This window comes from Salmo salar, chromosome ssa04 (genome assembly GCF_905237065.1).
Source record: "Salmo salar chromosome ssa04, Ssal_v3.1, whole genome shotgun sequence".
In the NCBI taxonomy this organism is placed as follows: domain Eukaryota; kingdom Metazoa; phylum Chordata; class Actinopteri; order Salmoniformes; family Salmonidae; genus Salmo; species Salmo salar.
The window spans coordinates 31,529,607-31,548,542 of record NC_059445.1 but is presented as its reverse complement, the minus strand read 5'-3'; the positions used below and the strand labels follow the sequence as shown (position 1 = coordinate 31,548,542).

At 46.6% G+C, this 18,936-nt stretch overlaps 1 protein-coding gene across 2 annotated transcripts in view; it reads right to left on the bottom strand.

The window, feature by feature from the left end:
* Window positions 1–18,936, bottom strand: part of cfap54 (cilia and flagella associated 54) — a 133,614-nt gene that overhangs the window by 10,719 nt on the left and 103,959 nt on the right. Inside the window, exons 54-65 of one of the 2 annotated variants that reach the window (XM_014195735.2) lie at window positions 6,992–7,138; window positions 6,604–6,730; window positions 6,281–6,457; window positions 6,057–6,165; window positions 5,828–5,954; window positions 5,610–5,711; window positions 5,392–5,518; window positions 4,972–5,124; window positions 4,694–4,863; window positions 4,328–4,453; window positions 4,063–4,169; window positions 3,591–3,753 (exon numbers count right to left, since the gene is read on the bottom strand). In XM_014195735.2, the coding sequence (XP_014051210.2) occupies window positions 3,591–3,753; window positions 4,063–4,169; window positions 4,328–4,453; window positions 4,694–4,863; window positions 4,972–5,124; window positions 5,392–5,518; window positions 5,610–5,711; window positions 5,828–5,954; window positions 6,057–6,165; window positions 6,281–6,457; window positions 6,604–6,730; window positions 6,992–7,138 (1,635 nt within the window). Of the gene's footprint in view, window positions 1–3,590; window positions 3,754–4,058; window positions 4,170–4,327; window positions 4,454–4,693; window positions 4,864–4,971; window positions 5,125–5,391; window positions 5,519–5,609; window positions 5,712–5,827; window positions 5,955–6,056; window positions 6,166–6,280; window positions 6,458–6,603; window positions 6,731–6,991; window positions 7,139–18,936 lie in introns of those variants that run through there. The other variant, XM_014195736.2, reaches the window with a different exon arrangement.

The window sequence follows — 18,936 nt, the reverse complement described above, 5'->3', positions numbered from 1 at the left end:
CTAGGACTGTCATCTGATGAAGATCATCAAAGGTTAGTGCTTCATTTAGCTGTGTTGTGGGTTTATGTGACATATATGCTTGCTTGGAAAATGGCTGTGTGATTATTTGTGGCTATGTACTCTCCTAATATAATCTAATGTTTTGCTTTCACTGTAAAGCCTTTTTGAAATCGGACAATGTGGTTAGATTAACGAGAGTCTTGTCTTTAAAATGGTGTAAAATAGTCGTATGTTTGAAAAATTTAAATTATAGCATTTTTGAGGTTTTGTATTTCGCGCCACGCTCTTCCACTGGCTGTTGAATATGTGTGGGATGGTGACGTGCCCCCGAGCCCATAGAGGTTAAACAATTTAAAGGCAATGCTACCAAATACTAATTGAGTGTATGTAAACTTCTGACCCACTGGGAATGTGATGAAATAAATAAAAAGTTGAAATAAATCATTCTCTCTACTATTATTCTGACATTTCACATTCTTAAAATAAAGTGGTGATCCTAACTGACCTAAAACAGGGAATATTTATTAGGATTAAATGTCAGGAATTGTGAAAAACTGAGTTTAAATGTATTTGGCTAAGGTGTATGTAAACTTCCGACTTCAACTGTAAGTATTCAGACCCTTTGCTATTGAGACTTGAAATTGAGCTCAGGTGCATCCTGTTTCCATTTCCCTGTGGCTCAGTTGGTAGAGCATGGTGTTTGCAACGCCAGCATGGTGTGTGCAACGCCAGGGTTGTGGGTTTGATTCCCACGGGGGGCCAGTACAAAAAAAGATAAATAAATAAAAAAATGCATGAAATGAAATGTATGCATTCACTACTGTAAGTCGCTCTGGATAAGAGCGTCTGCTAAATGACTAAAAATGTCAAATGTAAATTGATCATCCTTCAGATGTGTCTACAACTTGATTGGAGAATTCTATTGATGATTCTAAACATGATTTGGAATCATGTTTAGATTCTAAATTCTAAACATGATTTGGAAAGGCACACAGCTATCTTTCGAAGGTCCAACAGTTGACAGTGCATGTCAGAGCAAAAACCAAGCAATGAGGTCGACGGAATTGTCTGTAGCACTCTGAGTCAGGATTGTGTCGAGGCACAGATCTGGGGATGGGTACCAAAATATTTATGCAGCATTGAAGGTCCAAGAACACAGTGGCCTCCATCATTCTTAAATGGAAGAAGTTTGGAACCACCAAGACTCTTCCTAGATCTGGCCGCCCAGCCAAACAGAGCAATGGGGGAGAAGGGCCTTGGTCAGGGAGGTGACCAAGAACCCATGGTCACTCTGACAGAGCTCCAGAGTTCCTCTGGAGACGGGAGAACCTTCCAGTAGGACAACCATCTCTGCAGCACTCCACCAATCAGGGCTTTATGGTAGAGTGGCCAGACGGAAACCACTCCTCAGAAAAAGGCACATGACAGCCCGCTTGGAGTTTGCCAAAAGGCACCTAAAGGACTCTCAGACCATGAGAAACAAGATTCTCTGGTCTGATGAAACTCAGATTGAACTTTTTGGCCTGAATGCCAAGCGTCACCTCTGGAGGAAACCTGGCACCATCCCTACGGTGAAGCACGGTGGTGGCAGCATCATGCTGTGGGGATGTTTTTCAGTGGCAGGGACTGGGAGACGAGTTAGGATCGAGGGATAGATGAACGGAACAAAGCAGAGAGAGATACTTGATGAAAACCGGCTCCAGAGTGCTCAGGACCTCAGACTGGGGTGAAGGTTCACCTTCCAACAGGACAACAACCCTAAGCACACAGCCAAGACAACAGGAGTGGCTTCAGGACAAGTCTCAATGTCCTTGAGTGGCCCAGCCAAAGCCCAGACTTGATCTCGATCGAAAATCTCTGAAGAGACCTGAAAATAGCTGTGCAGCAAAGCTCTCCATCCAACCTGACAGAGCTTGAAAGAATGCAAAGAAAAATGGGAGAAACTCTCCAAATTCAGGTGTTCCAAGCTTGTAGCATCATACCGAATGCACTGTAATATTTACCTTTTACTCAATCAAGTATGACAATTGAGTACTTATCGACCACTGTACATTCAAAACCATTACTTTTACTCAAGTAGTAACCTACTGGGTGACTAACTTTTACTTGAGTTACTTTCTACACTGAATAACAATATAAACTCAACATGTAAATGGTTGGTCCCATGTTTAATGAGCTGAAATAAAAGATCCCTGAGATGTTCCATACACACAAAGAAAGCTTCCAGTATTTCTCTCAAATGTGTTTACATCCCTGTTAGTGAGCATTTCTCCTTTGCCAAGATAATCCATCCACCTGTCAGGTGTGGCATATCAAGAAGCTGATTAAACAGCATGATCATTACACAGGTGCACCTTGTGCTGGGGACAATAAAATGCCACTTTATAATGTGCAGTTTTGTCACGCAACACAATGCCACAAATGTCTCAAGTTTTGAGGGAGCGTGCAATTGGCATGCTGGCTGAAAGAATGTCCACCAGAGCTGTTGGCAGAGAATTGAATGTTAATTTCTCTACCACCTCCAACGTTGTTTTATATAATTTGGCAGTATATCCAACCGGCCTCACAACCGCAGACCACGTGTAACCACGCCAGCCCAGGACCTCCACATCCGGTCGTCTGAGACCAGCCACCCAGAACGCTGATGAAACTCTGGGTTTGCACAACTGAAAAATTTCTGCCCAAACTGTCAGAAACCGTCTCAGGAAAGCTCATCTGCGTGCTCACCGTCCTCATCAGGTTCTTTACCTGACTGCAGTTTGGTGTCGTAACCAACTTCAGTGGGAAAATGTTCACCTTCGATGGCCACTGTCACGCTGGAGAAGTGTGCTCTTCATGGATGAATCTCGGTTTCAACTGTACTGGGCAGATGGCAGATCATCGTGTGATCAACGTTGATTAGAGTGCCCCATGGTGGCGGGGTTATGGTATGGGCAGGCATAAGCTACGGGCAACGAACAGCATTGCATTTATCAACAGCAATTTGAATGCAGAGATACATACCGTGACGATATCCTGAGGACCATTGTCGTGCCATTCATCACCGCATGTTTCAGCATGATAATGCAAGGCCCCATGTCGCAAGGATCTGTACACAATTCCTGGAAGCTGAAAATGTCCGTTCTTCCATGGCCTGCACACTCATCATACATGTAAACTATTGAGCATGTTTGGGATACTCTGGATCGATGTGTATGACAGCGTGTTCCAGTTCCCGAAAATATCCAGCAACTTCACACAGCCATTGAAGAGGAGTGGGACAACATTCCACAGGTCACAATCAACAGCCTGATCAACTCTATGTGAAGAAGATGTATCGTACTGCATGACGCAAATGGTGGTCACACCAGATACTGACTGGTTCTCTGATCCACGCCCCTGACTTTTTTTTAAGGTATCTGTGACCAACAGATGCATATCTATGTTCCCAGTCATGTGAAATCCATAGATTAGGGCGTAATGAATTTATTGCGTTTGTTTTTGTTCAGGGTAGTAAGATATCTGACATTTGAGTGTTTTTTCCATCACATTCACACATGTTAACAGTGGAGTACAAGGCCTGTCAGAGCCGTTACCAGTAGCACACAGACCTGTATGTGAGGGCTGGAGGTAGCAGCCTTGTCTGGGATCTTGGTGCGGCGTTGCCTCTCCATCTTGGGGCTGGGGGAGGAGGGGGCGCTACTGGCAGCAGGCGGAGAGGAGACGTTACCCCCAACACAAGCTGAGGCCAGCTGAGCATGGACTGCACACAGTCTAGAGGAGAACACATGGGGTGGTGCTGGTGGTCACAGAGGTTACATTACATTTAGTTACCATATAACATTCATTTCATTTAGTTAAATACGGTTGGTCAATTCAACTAAAGTAGATAAGACAAAAGGGTTCTGGAAGAGATACAGTAAGAATTATTACAGAGGGAATAGATACAGATGTGGCCAGGTCCATATCAACTTCCAGCTCCTAAACGAACCATATTAGCCACTCGTTAGACGCTACAATATGGTGATAGCTCCATCTCCCCCCTAGCACCTAGGCTGCTGTACACAGAAAGCAGTTACCTACTTCGCCATGCTGATGAGTTTCTGTCCACACTGCAGCTCTATGACAGTGCAGGCTGTGGCCCTCATGGCCGAGAGTGGCACTTTGTTTAGCCCAAACAGCAGCATAACCTGACAAACACAGAGACAAAAGGAGAAACACTGTCAAAGACAACCTGTTTGACATGACAATAAGTGACAAGGAGTTGGTAAGATAGCACAAAACAGGTCTGAGACCAGGCTAGCTCATTTTATGGTTGATGAGTGTCTGTGTGTGTTGTGTATTGTACCGTATCCGTGTCTTCTTGGGTGGGGCTGAGAGCAGGCCGGTGCCACTGGATACACAGCTGCTTCCTGTCAGCAAAGGACCAGGGGTACATCTGAGCTCCCATAGTGCCTCTCACCGTAGGACACATCTTTAACACAAACACACAAACAACATCAACATACAGCAGCATTCAATTCACACCTCAACTGTGGACAACCCCAGAAGGCAGCCTTCAGATTCAAGGTGAAGACTGAAAATCCTGGATAAATGGTTATTGGACTGTCTACATACATTACTAGCCAGGGCTGAATCCTAACTTGAATAAACATCCCAATACAAGCCACAGTATATGCATGCATCTCTTCAGGATTCAGCCCATTGTGTGTACCTGTATAATCTGTGGCTGCATGATGATTTCAGTGGGGGGTTCAGGGGCGCAGCAGGACTCTCTGTAGCCCACCATGTGGGAACAGAAGAAGGTCTGGAGCTGAACCAACCTCAGCGCCAGACTACTGTCTTCTGACTGGGACACCAGGCCCTCCACACACTGGGGCACCACTGGAACACACACCCACGTAGGCAAGCATGCACGCATACACACACGCAGATCAACATCTCTGAACGTCAGTTAACAAAATTATTTACTGTGACACTGGGGTAGTGTACCTGGGCGCATGGCGATGTGCTGCAGGTTGAACAGGTGTTTGTAGTAGCGGGACAGGTGGACCCATGTGAGCTGTGAGCGATTCCTGCTGCTCAGCCCAGGATCAAGCTCTGGAGACGAGCTGGAGACAGTCCTCACCATCACGTCTATCCCTCCTGGTAGTCACACAACACACACACAGACAGACATTACAAATATGGTAACCAGCACTGTTACGATTTCCATAAAGAAAAGACATGATATCTCCTTTCCTCATAAAGAGGAGAGAACATTACAGAACCGCTAACAATGTAGATCACAATCTAACACGAACATGGGCACGAACCACACTATTATAGCCACTTTTATAATGGCTGTTATTGTAAGACAAGATGTAGCCCTGGCTAAAGGACAGAATGGTTGTAGTGGGGATGTTTGTTTACCACAGGGGTTGAGCAGGTCGTTGGAGGCAAATTCAGGCAGGAGCTTGAGGGAGATGAGAGGCAGGTGTCCTCCTTTAGCTCCGGTACTACCACACAGCTGGCTACATGTGGACATGGCTTCAGACGCCTGAGGAACACACACAACATTAGAAGTGTGTTTTGTGTGTGTGTGTGTGTGTGTGTGTGTGTGTGTGTGTGTGTGTGTTCAGTCTATTTACCTTAGTAGCAGCTCGGACAGAGACCCAGTAGAGCAATAAGTAGGCCTCCCCTGGAGTCAGGCCTCTGTTCAGAGTTGTCCTGATACGCTTCCAACCTGGATTCTGAAAAAAGACAAACACACGCCATGATGTAGGCATACACACACACACAGTCCTCTCCAAAGAAAAATACTGCCCCGCGGAACCACAATTGAATGTCTCATGACACAGACGGGTACCTTCAGTATGGCATTTTTAGGTGGTGAAGGTGGGACGGGGTTCTGCTGGTCCTGAGGTGCTGGGCTGCTCTGCTCCCACTGGTGCAAGTACACTAACGCCATCTCCAGATAACACTTACGGATCAGCCTGACACACACACATGCTTTAGTCAAACAAGCACCCTGGTGTTTGAGGAGGTCCGTACACTACTCTCAAAGATGATCATTCACACTAGTGTAGACGACTTACTGTAGATTGTGACTCTGGGACAGAGAGATATTGATGCTCTCCAGTAGTGTCAGAGCAACTGTCTGAGGCTGGAAGTCACTGAGAGACATCAGACAGCGCTCCACCATCCCTGGAGACACACCAAAAATAATCTAAATAACAAGGTCACTCTGACATTCAATGAGTAGATGCACACATACATATTTCATCTCATGATTGAATAAGGTTGGAAATAAATGTTTTACCCTTGCAGTAGAGGATATCAGCCTCCAGCTGTCTGTCTCTGGTAGCACATGCCTGGGAAACGAGCAGGGCTGACTGCAGCACCTCCTGAGCACACTGCCAGGGATGGCTGGAGGGGCTGGGGGTCGACAGGCTGGAGGAAGGGGCGCTGGTCATGGCCTGTACAGCCAAGCAGTGACCTGTTCAGAACAGATAGAGACACTGATTAAGTGGTTGTTCATAAGATTGGTACTTGAAAATTTCAAACCTACCTGTATGTGGACCTATGTGCATTACAGTTACTGGGTAGAAACTTTTGAGAACTATGGTACAGTATGAATCATACCCAGGCGCATGGTGGCCTTGGCCAGTAGTGGGAGATGTGGGAGGTAGATGTTAGAGAGACCAGGGGCTGGAGGGAGGATTACTCTGCCTCTCTCTCCCAATGACACACTCTCCCCCAACACACACAGCTGAGAAGAGACAATACACACACATTAAGACAAATCAGTGTTCCGACTGTAATACAGGCAATAAGTTATGTTAATCAAGGAACAATGTAAAGGAATAATGAACAACAGTGGTGGAGAGGAGAGATGAGGACTTATTTGTTAACCATACTTTGAATCTAGCCTGTTGTGGTACAGAAAAAAGAGACAGGAGAGTTAAGAAAATAAGACTGTGGTTGGAGTCGTGAGAGGAGAAAGATGTTGGAGGGACTATGTCTGACAGACCTGTTGCTGTAGTAGTTTCTGTGTGAGCAGGTGTAGGGCCTGACTGCCTGTCCCTCTCAGATCACTGAGCAGTAGAGTGGCCTGGGCCAACGTTACACTGGAGCCAGGAGGCAGACAGGAGTGACCCGACAGAAGATTCACTGCCTCCTATAGTACACGACACATTCATAAGTCTACTTGTATGTGTAGATTAGCGTATACACTAGTAAAGAATGTGAGTATAAATATGTACTGTAAGTGATTGAGTGATTGGGAATTATAGAAAGATTATTACAGACTAACCAATATTATACAGACTTGATCAATTGTAATGTAGTGTTGCACGGTATACCAGAGCTTCTGATACTACAACATGAAAAATGGTTCAGTACTAACATTTTTGTTAATTCATTTCGGTACTTCTATCGTGTCTCTCGTCGTACAGAGATTGAGAGGACCACGTGTGTCTAGTAATTTGTCTGAATTTTCTCAAGCTTACTACTGAATGTTCGTAGTGGTAGGCTAGGTTTCCTATAGTAGACAATGGGAAGTCAGCTGACACAGTGCGAAACACTTTTGAAAAGCAAGGAGTTCGAGAGAAGACAGAGAGAGTTATAGCGCCTCTGCCAACAAAACGAGTAACGAACAGCAAAATCAGACAACCCCATAGTAGAATAGTTTAACTATTTACTTAGTCAGCTTGTCGTTGTGCGTTCCATGCGAGAAATACATATTCCTCTCGAGGCGCAATCAAGTTGCGAGTGTAACAGCCATGCATTCTGATAAGAAAATGTTGTGCTTTGACTGCTCAATGCAATCGCGGGAAAAACACTTTTGAATGCAGTTTTGATGGCTTTTGTTAAAAAGTCATGGGATCGCAGCTTTCCATTGCTACCTCATGTATATCTCAACTCCAAAAAATGAGCTGTATAAGCATAGATTATTGCATTAGCGATCCGCAATTCGACATGGCTGCATAGGGGAGACCGGGGCTAAATGTAACACAGGTCAATTGTAACAGGTAGGCCTACTTTATATTCACTATTGGAAGTTTTTGGGGACATTAAAGTCATCAATACGTTAACTAGTAACAAGATAATTTTTTGAGTTTGGTATCTAGGTAATGATTAGCCCAATGGGATATTCTAATGTGTAGAAATTATGTTGAATAATAAACTACATTTATCAATCTGACTTCATTACCATGTGAATAGATGCTTAATTCATGCATATATATCCATAGTTATAGCCAGCTTGCGAGTCTCTGCATTGCAATGGAATACTTTAATTACATTTGATTCTCAAATTTGAAGAGGATTATGGTACTTATGAGCTGTTAAAAGTTGGGCCAGTAACCGAAAGGTTGCTGGATCGAATCCCCGAGCTGACAGGTAAAAAATAAATCTGTCGTTCTTCCCTGCAGGGAGCCACCATTGGGAGACATCAGGAGTTGCTACATGGCCTTTTGGAAGGGCTCAGTTCCCTGACGGAACGCCACAACCATGGGTTAAAGGCTATTATGGAGCAAATCAGGGAGTTAGCTCAGACTGTCTGCCACTTCTGAAAAACCCCAATCACCCAGTAATTTTTTCCCTATCTGTGGTGAGTTTGTACAGCCTATCCCGACTCCCCATGAACCCCGCTTACCTTCTCCAGAGCGATATCTGGGGAATCCTGGTACCTGCCGGGGGTTTCTTTCTCAGTGCTCACTTATTTTTGAGCTACAGCCTTCTTCGTTTTCTTCAGACCGTTCGAAGATTGCGTTTATAATTACGCTAATGTCGGGAAGGGCACTCTCCTGGGCTACAGCAGTTTGGGAACAACAATCTGCCATTTGCGTTCATTTGGAGGAATTCATGGCAGAGGTGAGAAAAGTTTGAGTCTCCGGTATCCAGGAGAAAGGCGGCCAGCAAACTGCTTGACTTACGTCAACTCCTGTAGTGTGGCAGACTTCGCGGTGGACTTTCGCACGTTGGCCGCCGAGAGCGCCTGGAATCCAGAATCTCTTTTCGATACTTTTCTGCACGGATTATCTGAGGAGGTAAAGGATGAGCTAGCTGCTCGGGAACTGCCGGTGGACCTCGACTCTCTTATCGCCTTAACCATTAAAATTGATGGACGCCTAAGGGAATGCAAGAGTGAGAGGTCTGGTCTAGGGCACGCACGTTCACCTCCTATGGAATCCGGAAGTTTCCGAAGGCAGCTCTTCCGAGAGGAGTCGAAATCACCCGAGCTCTCTCGTGAATCTACGACGGGTGAGTTGGATACTCCTGAACATATGCAGTTGGGAAGAACTAGGCTATCAGTTTGGGAGCGCTCACGGAGGATGAATAATAACTGTTGTCTGTAATGTGGAGGGGCAGGACATTTTATTGCAACCTGCCCTATTAGGAAACCTTTGTCTCTAGTGGGTACCAGTACTGTGGTGAGTCAGACTGGGAGTTCCCTAATTCCCATTACCTGCACACCCCTTTTTGCTCTTGTGCTGTGGGGAGACCAATCTAAGTCTCTCCGAGTGCTCATTGACTCTGGGGCTGATGAATGTCTTATGGATGCCACGATAGCTTCGGAGCTTGGAATTCCCACTCAGCCTCTCTCTGTGTCCATGGATGCTAGGGCACTGGACGGCCGCTCTATAGAGGAAGTCACCCATAGTACTGTGCCCGTTCAGTTCCGGGTTTCTGGTAACTACAGTGAGACAATACAGCTCCTCCTCATCGCATCTCCCCATGTTCCGGTTGTTTTGGGATTTTCCTGGCTCCAAAAGCACAATCCTGTGATTGACTGGACCACAAGCTCCATCCTGGGTGGAGCCAATTTTGCCATTCCCACTGCCTTCAAGCAGCACAGCCTTCCCCTAGTCGTCTTCCTCAGGAGGTTGGCAAGACTGTGGATGTCTGCTATCCCCACAGAATACCATGACCTCCTGGAAGTGTTTAGCAAGGCACGTGCTACTTCCCTTCCCCCGCACCGTCCTTATGATTGTGCCATTGATCTTCTCCCAGGCAATACATCACCTCAGGGTCGGTTGTACTCTCTGTACCGACCAGAGATCTTTGCTATGGAGGAGTACATAGAAGAGTCTCTGTCGACTGGGCACGTCTGTCCGTCTGCATCTCCTGCCGGCGCAGTGGTTTTCTTTGTGGAGAAGAAGGACAAGACCCTGCGCCCGTGCATTGACTACAAGGGACTTAATGATATCACTGTCAAAAATCGTTACCCCCTACCTCTCCTCTCCTCTCCTCGGCGTTTGAACCTCTCCAGGGGGCTACCATGTTTTCCAAGTTGGACCTTCAGAATGCCAACCACCTGGTTCGGATACGTGAGGGGGATGAGTGGAAGACAGCCTTCAACACAGCCAGTGAACATTATGAGTACCAGGTAATGCCATTTGGACTCACCAACCGCCCCGCTGTCTTCCAAGCTTTAGTCAATGACGTGCTTCGGGACATGCTAAACCGGTTTGTGTTCGTCTACCTGGACGTCATCCTGTTAGTTTTCCCCCGATCTACCCAAGAACATGTTCTTCATGTCAGACAGGTCCTTCAGCGCCTCCTGGAGAACCAATTGTTTGTGAAAGCCGAGAAGTGTGAGTTCCACCACTCTTCTATCACCTTTCAGGGATATTTCATTGCTGAGGGCAATGTTTAGATGGATCCTGGAAAGGTGAAAGCAGTGGTGGATTGGCCTCAACCAACGTCCAGGGTGCAGTTGGAACAGTTTCTTGGTTTTGCTAACTTCTACCGCCATTTCATTCGAGATTACAGCACTCTGGCGGCCCCCCTCTTGGCACTCACCTCCCCCAAGGTACTGCTCAAATGGTCTCCAGCTGTCGACAAAGCCTTTGTGGACCTGAAGCATCGGTTCACAACAGCACCCATCCTCATCCATCCGAACCCCTTGCATCAATTTGTGGTGGAAGTGGATGCTTCGGATGTAGGAGTGGGTGCCATCCTGTCCCAGCGATCTGTCCAGGACCAGAAGCTTCATCCCTGTGCTTTCCTGTCCCATCGTCTCAATCCTGCTGGGAGGAACTACGATGTTGGCAACCGAGAACTCCTGGTGGTGAGGATGGCATTGGAGGAGTGGAGGCACTGGCTGGAAGGAGCAGAACAGCCATTCCTGGTCTGGACCGACCATAAAAACCTGGAAAATCTCCGTTCAGCCAAGCGCCTCAACTCAAGGCAGGTCCGGTGGGCCCTCCTGTTTACCAGATTCAACTTTACCATTTCCTACCGTCCAGGGTCTAAAAATGTGAAGCCTGATGCTCTCTCCCGCCTATACAGTTCCTCTGCCACACTCTCGACTTCCGAAACCATTCTCCCTACCTCATGCCACTGTGGATTGGGGTATTGAGAACCTGGTTCGCGAGGCGCATGCTCCCAGCCTGGACCTGAAGGGGGCCTGGCTAACAGGCTGTTTGTCCCTAACCCTGTCAAGTCCCGGGTCCTGGAATGGGCTCATTCCTCCAGGTTGACCTGTCATCCAGGGTCCCGTCATACACTAGCCTTCCTTCGGCAACGTTTTTGGTGGCCCACAATGGTCCCTGACATCTCTGCCTTCGTCACCGCATGCACTGTGTGTGCTCAAAACAAGTCTCCACGGCAAGCTCCTTCTGGCCTCCTGCAGCCACTACCGGTTCCTCATCGTCCCTGGTCTCATATCTCTGGACTTTGTCACTGGGCTCCCTCCGTCTGATGGCAAGACAATCATTCTGACGGTAGTTGACTAGTTCTCCAAGGCCGCCCATTTCATCCCTCTCCCCAAACTACATTCTGCTAAGGAGACGGCCCAGCTTATGGTGAAGCATGTCTTCCGGATCCATGGACTCCCGGTAGACATGGTTTCCGATCGGGGTTCTCGTCTCAGCTCTGGAAGGCATTCTGCACCCTTATTGGGTCGTCGGCCAGCCTGTCATCCGGATTCCATCCCCAAACTAATGGTCAGTCGGAGCGAGCCAACCAAGACCTGGAGACCACCTTAAGGTGCCTGGTCTCAACCAACCCCACTACCTGGAGCTGTCAACTGGTCTGGGTGGAGTATGCCTGGAACACTCTTCCCAGTTCTGCCACGGGACTCTCCCCTTTTGAGTGCTCCATGGGGTATCAGCCTCCACTCTTCCCTGAACAAGAGCAGGAGGTCAGCATACCCTCGGCCCAGATGTTTGTCTGCCGCTGTCGACGTACCTGGAGAAGAGCCAGGGCGGCTATTCTCAAGACCAACTCCAGGTATCGTCGAAAAGCAGAACGTCGCTGGACTCCAGCTCCCGCTACCGCATTGGGCAGAGGGTATGGCTGTCCTGCAAGCTGTCTCCCCGGTTCATTGGTCCTTTTCCCAGAGTCCTGAGTTCCACTGCTGTCCTTCTTGTGTTACCCTGTACCCTCCGTATACACCCTACCTTCCATGTGTCTAGGATTAAGCCTGTGTCTCACTGTCCTTTGTCTTCTGTCTCCAGGCCCATCCCTTCCCCTCTGGGTTATCAGTGGCCAGGCAGCGTATACGGTGAGACGCCTCCTGAAGGTTCGACCATGGGGCAAGGGTTTCCAGTACCTGGTTGACTGAGAGGGTTCTGGCCCGAAGGAGAGGATCTGGGTCCCTGCTAAAGACATTTTGGACCCGGCCCTCATCGCAGATTTCCACTGTTGACACCCCGGTCAGCCAGGTAGGACACCAGGTGGTTACAAATGATAACAATATTTATTCATCCAATAGCGTAAGGCAAGAGAATGGTCATGGACAGGCAAAAGGGTCAAAAGCAAAAGGTACCAAAGGGCAGGCAGAATCAAGGTCAGGGCAGGCAGGATGATCAAGCAGGTGGGAAAGTCAGAGTCAGGCAGGGGTCAAAACCGGGAAGGCTATCAAAAAAAGAATAGCAAAAGGAGAACGGGAAAAACACACTGGTTGACTTGACTAACATACAAGACAAACTGGCACAGAGAGACAGGAAACACAGGGATAAATACACTAAGGGAAAATAAGCGACACTTGGAGGGGGTGAAGACAATCACAGGAACAGATGCAACAGATCAGGGCGTGACAGTTTCAGCATTCTCAATGTAAAGTTTGGCATTCGGCTAGACATGTGCGACATGCACACGCAGTTACTAGCTGCTAGAGTTAGCGGCAGGCGGGCGAGCAAGCAATATCCACTGTTGTAGTAAGGATGAAGCCTGACCTGGAATGTGAAGCTAAATGAAGTTGGCTAGCTTTATAAAAGCCTGAGTAGTATACCACTCTGGTGACACGATGGCGTAGCAGTTAAGGATGGCGTAGCAGTTCAGTTCAGACGTTCTTTGTTCTCCTCCTGTCGTGTCCCGTGTATATATATATATTTACATACTTTCTTCGCATATCTTTTTACATGTATTTTTTTTTAAAGTCAACCTCAAAACACTCTCCTGCAACCCGCCTCACCAATAAAAAAAAAAAAGGATTATTTAACTCAAATCTGAAATGCACAACAGAAGCTAGCCAGAGGCTAACGTTTGAGTTCAGCTAGCCACGGTTAGCAGTCCTCAGCTATCCTTTAGCTCGAAAAGCTATCGCCAGTTTTTGTACAGCGCGACTCAGACCAGAGCATACCGGACCTATTCTCTCTCCATATCCCCGGATTTCTACCGCAGGCTCTGGACATTTACACCTGGATCTTGCAGCGAGCTAGCTGCTACCTGAGTGACTATTGGCAAACGTCGGTCCTGGAGCTAACATAAATTATTCCGGAGCTAGCCAGCTGAAGAGTTCCTTCAGCCTCTCCTGGGCTACAACCACCTATCCGGACCCGTTTTTACTGCCGATGCGGAGCCCCATCGGGCCTTCACGACTGGACTACCGACGTTATCTGCCCGAGGGAGTTATCCAACTGGCCCTTCCGTTGCGACGTAACCTGAAAGCCCATCTGCGGCCCGCTAATTTGTTAGCTATCTTATCGGCTGCTGTCTGAATAGGTCTATCGGACAACTTTCTTGGGCCACTATAAATATAACTATTTTGCCAATTGGACCGGTCCCCCCTACCACACGGAACCCCACTAATCTACTGACGGAAACGCACGAGGTGGCTAAAAACAGACCTCCCTCCATCTTCTACTAGCTTGCTACCTATGGCTTGGCTAGCTATCTAATTCTCACTGGACCCTTTGATCACTCGGCTAAGCATGCCTCTCCTTAATGTCAATATGCCTTGTCCATTGCTGTTCTGGTTAGTGTTTATTGGCTTATTTCACTATAGAGCCTCTAGCCCTGCTCATTATACCTTATCCAACCTCTCAGTTCCTCCACCCACACATGCTATGACATCTTCTGGTTTCAACGATGTTTCTAGAGAAATTATCTCTCTCATCATCACTAAATGCCTAGGTTTACCTCCACTGTATTCACATCCTACCATACCTTTATCTGTACATTATACCTTGAAGCTATTTTATCGACCCCAGAAACCTGATTCTTTTTCTCTCTATTCCGGACGTCACAGACGACCAATTCTTATAGCTTTTAGCCGTACCCTTATCCTCATCCTTCTCTGTTCATCTGGTGATGTTGAGGTGAATCCAGGCCCTGCAGTGCCTAGCTCCACTCCTATTCCCCAGGTGCTCTCTTTTGATGACTTCTGTAACCGTAATAGCCTTGGTTTCATGCATGTTAACATTAGAAGCCTCCTCCCTAAGTTTGTTTTATTCACTGCTTTAGCACAGTCTGCCAACCCGGATGTCCTAGCCGTGTCTGAATCCTGGCTTAGGAAGTCCACCAAAAACTCTGAAATCTTCATCCCTAACTACAACGTTTTTAGACAAGATAGAACGGCCAAAGGGGGTGGTGTTGCAATCTATTGTAGAGATAGCCTGCAGAGTTCTGTCCTACTATCCAGGTCTGTTCCCAAACAATTTGAACTTCTACTTTTAAAAATCCATCTCTCTAAAAACCGTTGCCGCCTGCTATAGACCACCCTCGGCCCCCAGCTGTGCTCTGGACACCATATGTGAACTGACTGCCCCCCATATATCTTCTGAGCTCGTGCTACTAGGTGACCTAAACTGGGACATGCTTAACACCCCAGCCATCCTACAATCCAAGCTTGATGCCCTCAATCTCACACAAATTATTAATGAACCCACCAGGTACCACCCCAAAGCCGTAAAGACTGGCACCCTCATAGATATCATCCTAACCAACTTGCCCTCTAAATACACCTCTGCTGTTTTCAACCAAGATCTCAGCGATCACTGCCTCATTGCCTGCGTCCGTAATGGGTCCGCGGTCAAACGACCTCCACTCATCACTGTCAAACGCTCCCTAAAACACTTCAGCGAGCAGGCCTTTCTAATCGACCTGGCCGGGGTATCCTGGAAGGATATTGACCTCATCCCGTCAGTAGAGGATGCCTGGTTATTTTAAAAAAATGCCTTCCTCACCATCTTAAATAAGCATGCCCCATTCAAAAAATTTAGAACCAGGAACAGATATAGCCCTTGGTTCTCCCCAGACCTGACTGCCCTTAACCAACACAAAAACATCCTGTGGCGTTCTGCATTAGCATCGAACAGCCCCCGTGATATGCAACTTTTCAGGGAAGTTAGAAACCAATATACACGGGCAGTTAGAAAAGCCAAGGCTAGCTTTTTCAAGCAGAAATTTGCTTCCTGCAACACAAATTCAAAATAGTTCTGGGACATTGTAAAGTCCATGGAGAATAAGACCTCCTCCCAACTGCCCACTGCACTGAGGATAGGAAACTCTGTCACCACCCATAAACCCACTATAATTGAGAATTTCAATAAGCATTTTTCTACGGCTGGCCATGCTTTCCGCCTGGCTACCCCTACTGCAGTCAACAGCACTGCACCCCCCACAGCAACTCGCCCAAGCCTTCCCCATTTCTCCTTCTCCCAAATCCATTCAGCTGTTCTGAAAGAGTTGCAAAATCTGGACCCCTACAAATCAGCCGGGCTAGACAATCTGGACCCTTTCTTTCTTAAATTATCTGCCGAAATTATTGCAACCCCTATTACTAGCCTGTTCAACCTCTTTTTCATGTTGTCTGAGATTCCCATAGATTGGAAAGCATCTGCTGTCATCCCCCTCTTCAAAGGAGGGGACACTCTTTACCCAAATTGCTACAGACCTATATCCATCCTACCCTGCCTTTCTAAGGTCTTCGAAAGCCAAGTCAACAAACAGATTACCGACCATTTCGAATCCCACCGCACCTTCTCCGCTATGCAATCTGGTTTCAGAGCTGGTCATGGGTGCACCTCAGTCACGCTCAAGGTCCTAAACGATATCGTAACCGCCATCTATAAGAAACAATACTGTGCTGCCGTATTCATTGACCTGGCCAAAGCTTTCGACTCTGTCAATCACCACATCCTCATCGGCAGACTCAATAGCATCGCCTGGTTCACCAACTACTTCTCTGATAGAGCTCAGTGTGTCAAATCCGAGGGCCTGTTGTCCGGACCTCTGGCAGTCTCTATGGGGGTGCCACAGGGTTCAATTCTCGGGCCGACTCTTCTCTCTGTATACATCAATGATGTTGCTCTCGCTGCTGGTGATTCTCTGATCCACCTCTATGCAGACGACACCATTCTGTATACTTCTGGCCCTTCTTTGGACACTGTGTTAACAACTCTCCAGACGAGCTTCAATGCCATACAACTCTCCTTCCGTGGCCTCCAACTGCTCCTAAATACAAGTAAAACTAAATGCATGCTCTTCAACCGATCGCTGCCTGCACCTGCCCCCCTGTCCAGCATCACTACTCTGGACGGTTCTGACTTAGAATATGTGGACAACTACAAATACCTAGGTGTCTGGTTAGACTGTAAACTCTCCTTCCAGACTCACATCAAACATCTCCAATCCAAAGTTCAATATAGAATTGGCTTCCTATTTCACAACAAAGCATCCTTCACTCATGCTGCTAAACATACCCTCATAAAACTGACCATCCTACCGATCCTCGACTTCGGCGATGTCATGTACAAAATAGCCTCCAATACCCTACTCAACAAACTGGATGCAGTCTATCACAGTGCCATCCGTTTTGTCACCAAAGCCCCATATACTACCCACCACTGCGACCTGTACGCTCTCGTTGGCTGGCCTTCGCTTCATAATCGTCGCCAAACCCACTGGCTCCAGGTCATCTACAAGACCCTGCTAGGTAAAGTCCCCCCTTATCTCCGCTCACTGGTCACCATAGCAGCACCCACCTGTAGCACGCGCTCCAGCAGGTATATCTCACTGGTCACCCCCAAAGCCAATTCCTCCTTTGGCCGTCTCTCCTTCCAGTTCTCTGCTGCCAATGACTGGAACGAACTACAAAAATCTCTGAAACTGGAAACACTTATCTCCCTCACTAGCTTTAAGCACCAGCTGTCAGAGCAGCTCACAGATCACTGCACCTGTACATAGCCCATCTATAATTTAGCCCAAACAACTACCTCTTCCCCTACTGTATTTATTTATTTTATTTATTTTGCTCCTTTGCACCCCATTATTTATATTTCTACTTTGTACTTTCTTCCACTACAAATCTACCATTCCAGTGTTTTACTTGCTATATTGTATTTACTTTGCCACCATGGCCTTTTTTTGCCTTTACCTCCCTTATCTCACCTCATTTGCTCACATTGTATATAGACATATTTTTCTACTGTATTATTGACTGTGTGTTTGTTTTACTCCATGTGTAACTGTGTTGTTGTCAAACTGCTTTGCTTTATCTTGGCCAGGTCGCAATTGTAAATGAGAACTTGTTCTCAACTTGCCTACCTGGTTAAATAAAGGTGAAAAATAAATAAATAAACACACACATTCCCTTGTATAACTTTGTTAGTCTAATGGCTGGTGTTAGTCTAATGGCTGGGATGCCAACTAGGAGATGTACGGAGTCAACTCCACCTATGGCTTCCTTTCCATGTACACGGGAGTATCCTCCCCTCAGCTCCTCAATATATTTCTAGGTTTAGTAATGTATTATTTGCCTCTACAAGCACCCCATTTCCAACCATACTGGTATGCCTTCCAGATAAGACCATGTCAATTTTCTCTCCTTCCCATCTATCCCTCTCTCGCCCCTCAGTGTTCCTCTGGAGAGGCCTGCCTCAGATGAATGAGACTCAAGACAACACCCCAGTACCACCACCTCGTCTCACTGAAGAATGATGAATGCAAAACTAAGGAGTACAATTACAGTACCATGTTGTAAGAGAGAGAGAGTCGACATTAAGGAGTTGTGCCGAGAGCAGGGGGTTCACGAGAGGAATGACAGACATATACTAATACATGATCACATACAAACGTAACAGAGTTAATTAAGAATGTACCTTTCGGCTTCAATGGGAACCAATCCTTCAAAACTAACCTGCTCCACAAGCTAGCTTGAAATGTCAAGGATAGAGCCATCCAATTGGTACCTTTTGGGTAGCTCAAACTGTTGGTATGTTGTCAAGGAGGATGGTGTCGTGACGTTAGTACCATTGATGTGATGACGATTATTGTATCAAATAATTACATACCACATCAAATTATTACGCTATTAAATTACTCATGTAACAATTAATGCATTAACAATCTTGGGGCACCACGGAATAAGTTTGTTTAATTAGTTACCGTTTCCCGAATTAACTCTACAGATATAAATATATCGTTATCATCTTAGTCATCCATCCATTATCATTATTACGTCATCAGTCTCATTCTGAACATCATTGACTTCCATCCATTATGATTTACATCATCAGTCTAATTCTGCACGTTGTTGACGTCCCTCCATTAATTATGATTTACATCACTCATTCTGAACGTTGTTGACATCCATCCATTAATTATCATTATTACCTCATCAGTCTCATTCTGAACATCATTGACTTCCATCCATGAATTATCATTATTACCTCATCAGTCTCATTCTGAACATCATTGACTTCCATCCATTAATTATCATTATTACCTCATCAGTCTAATTCT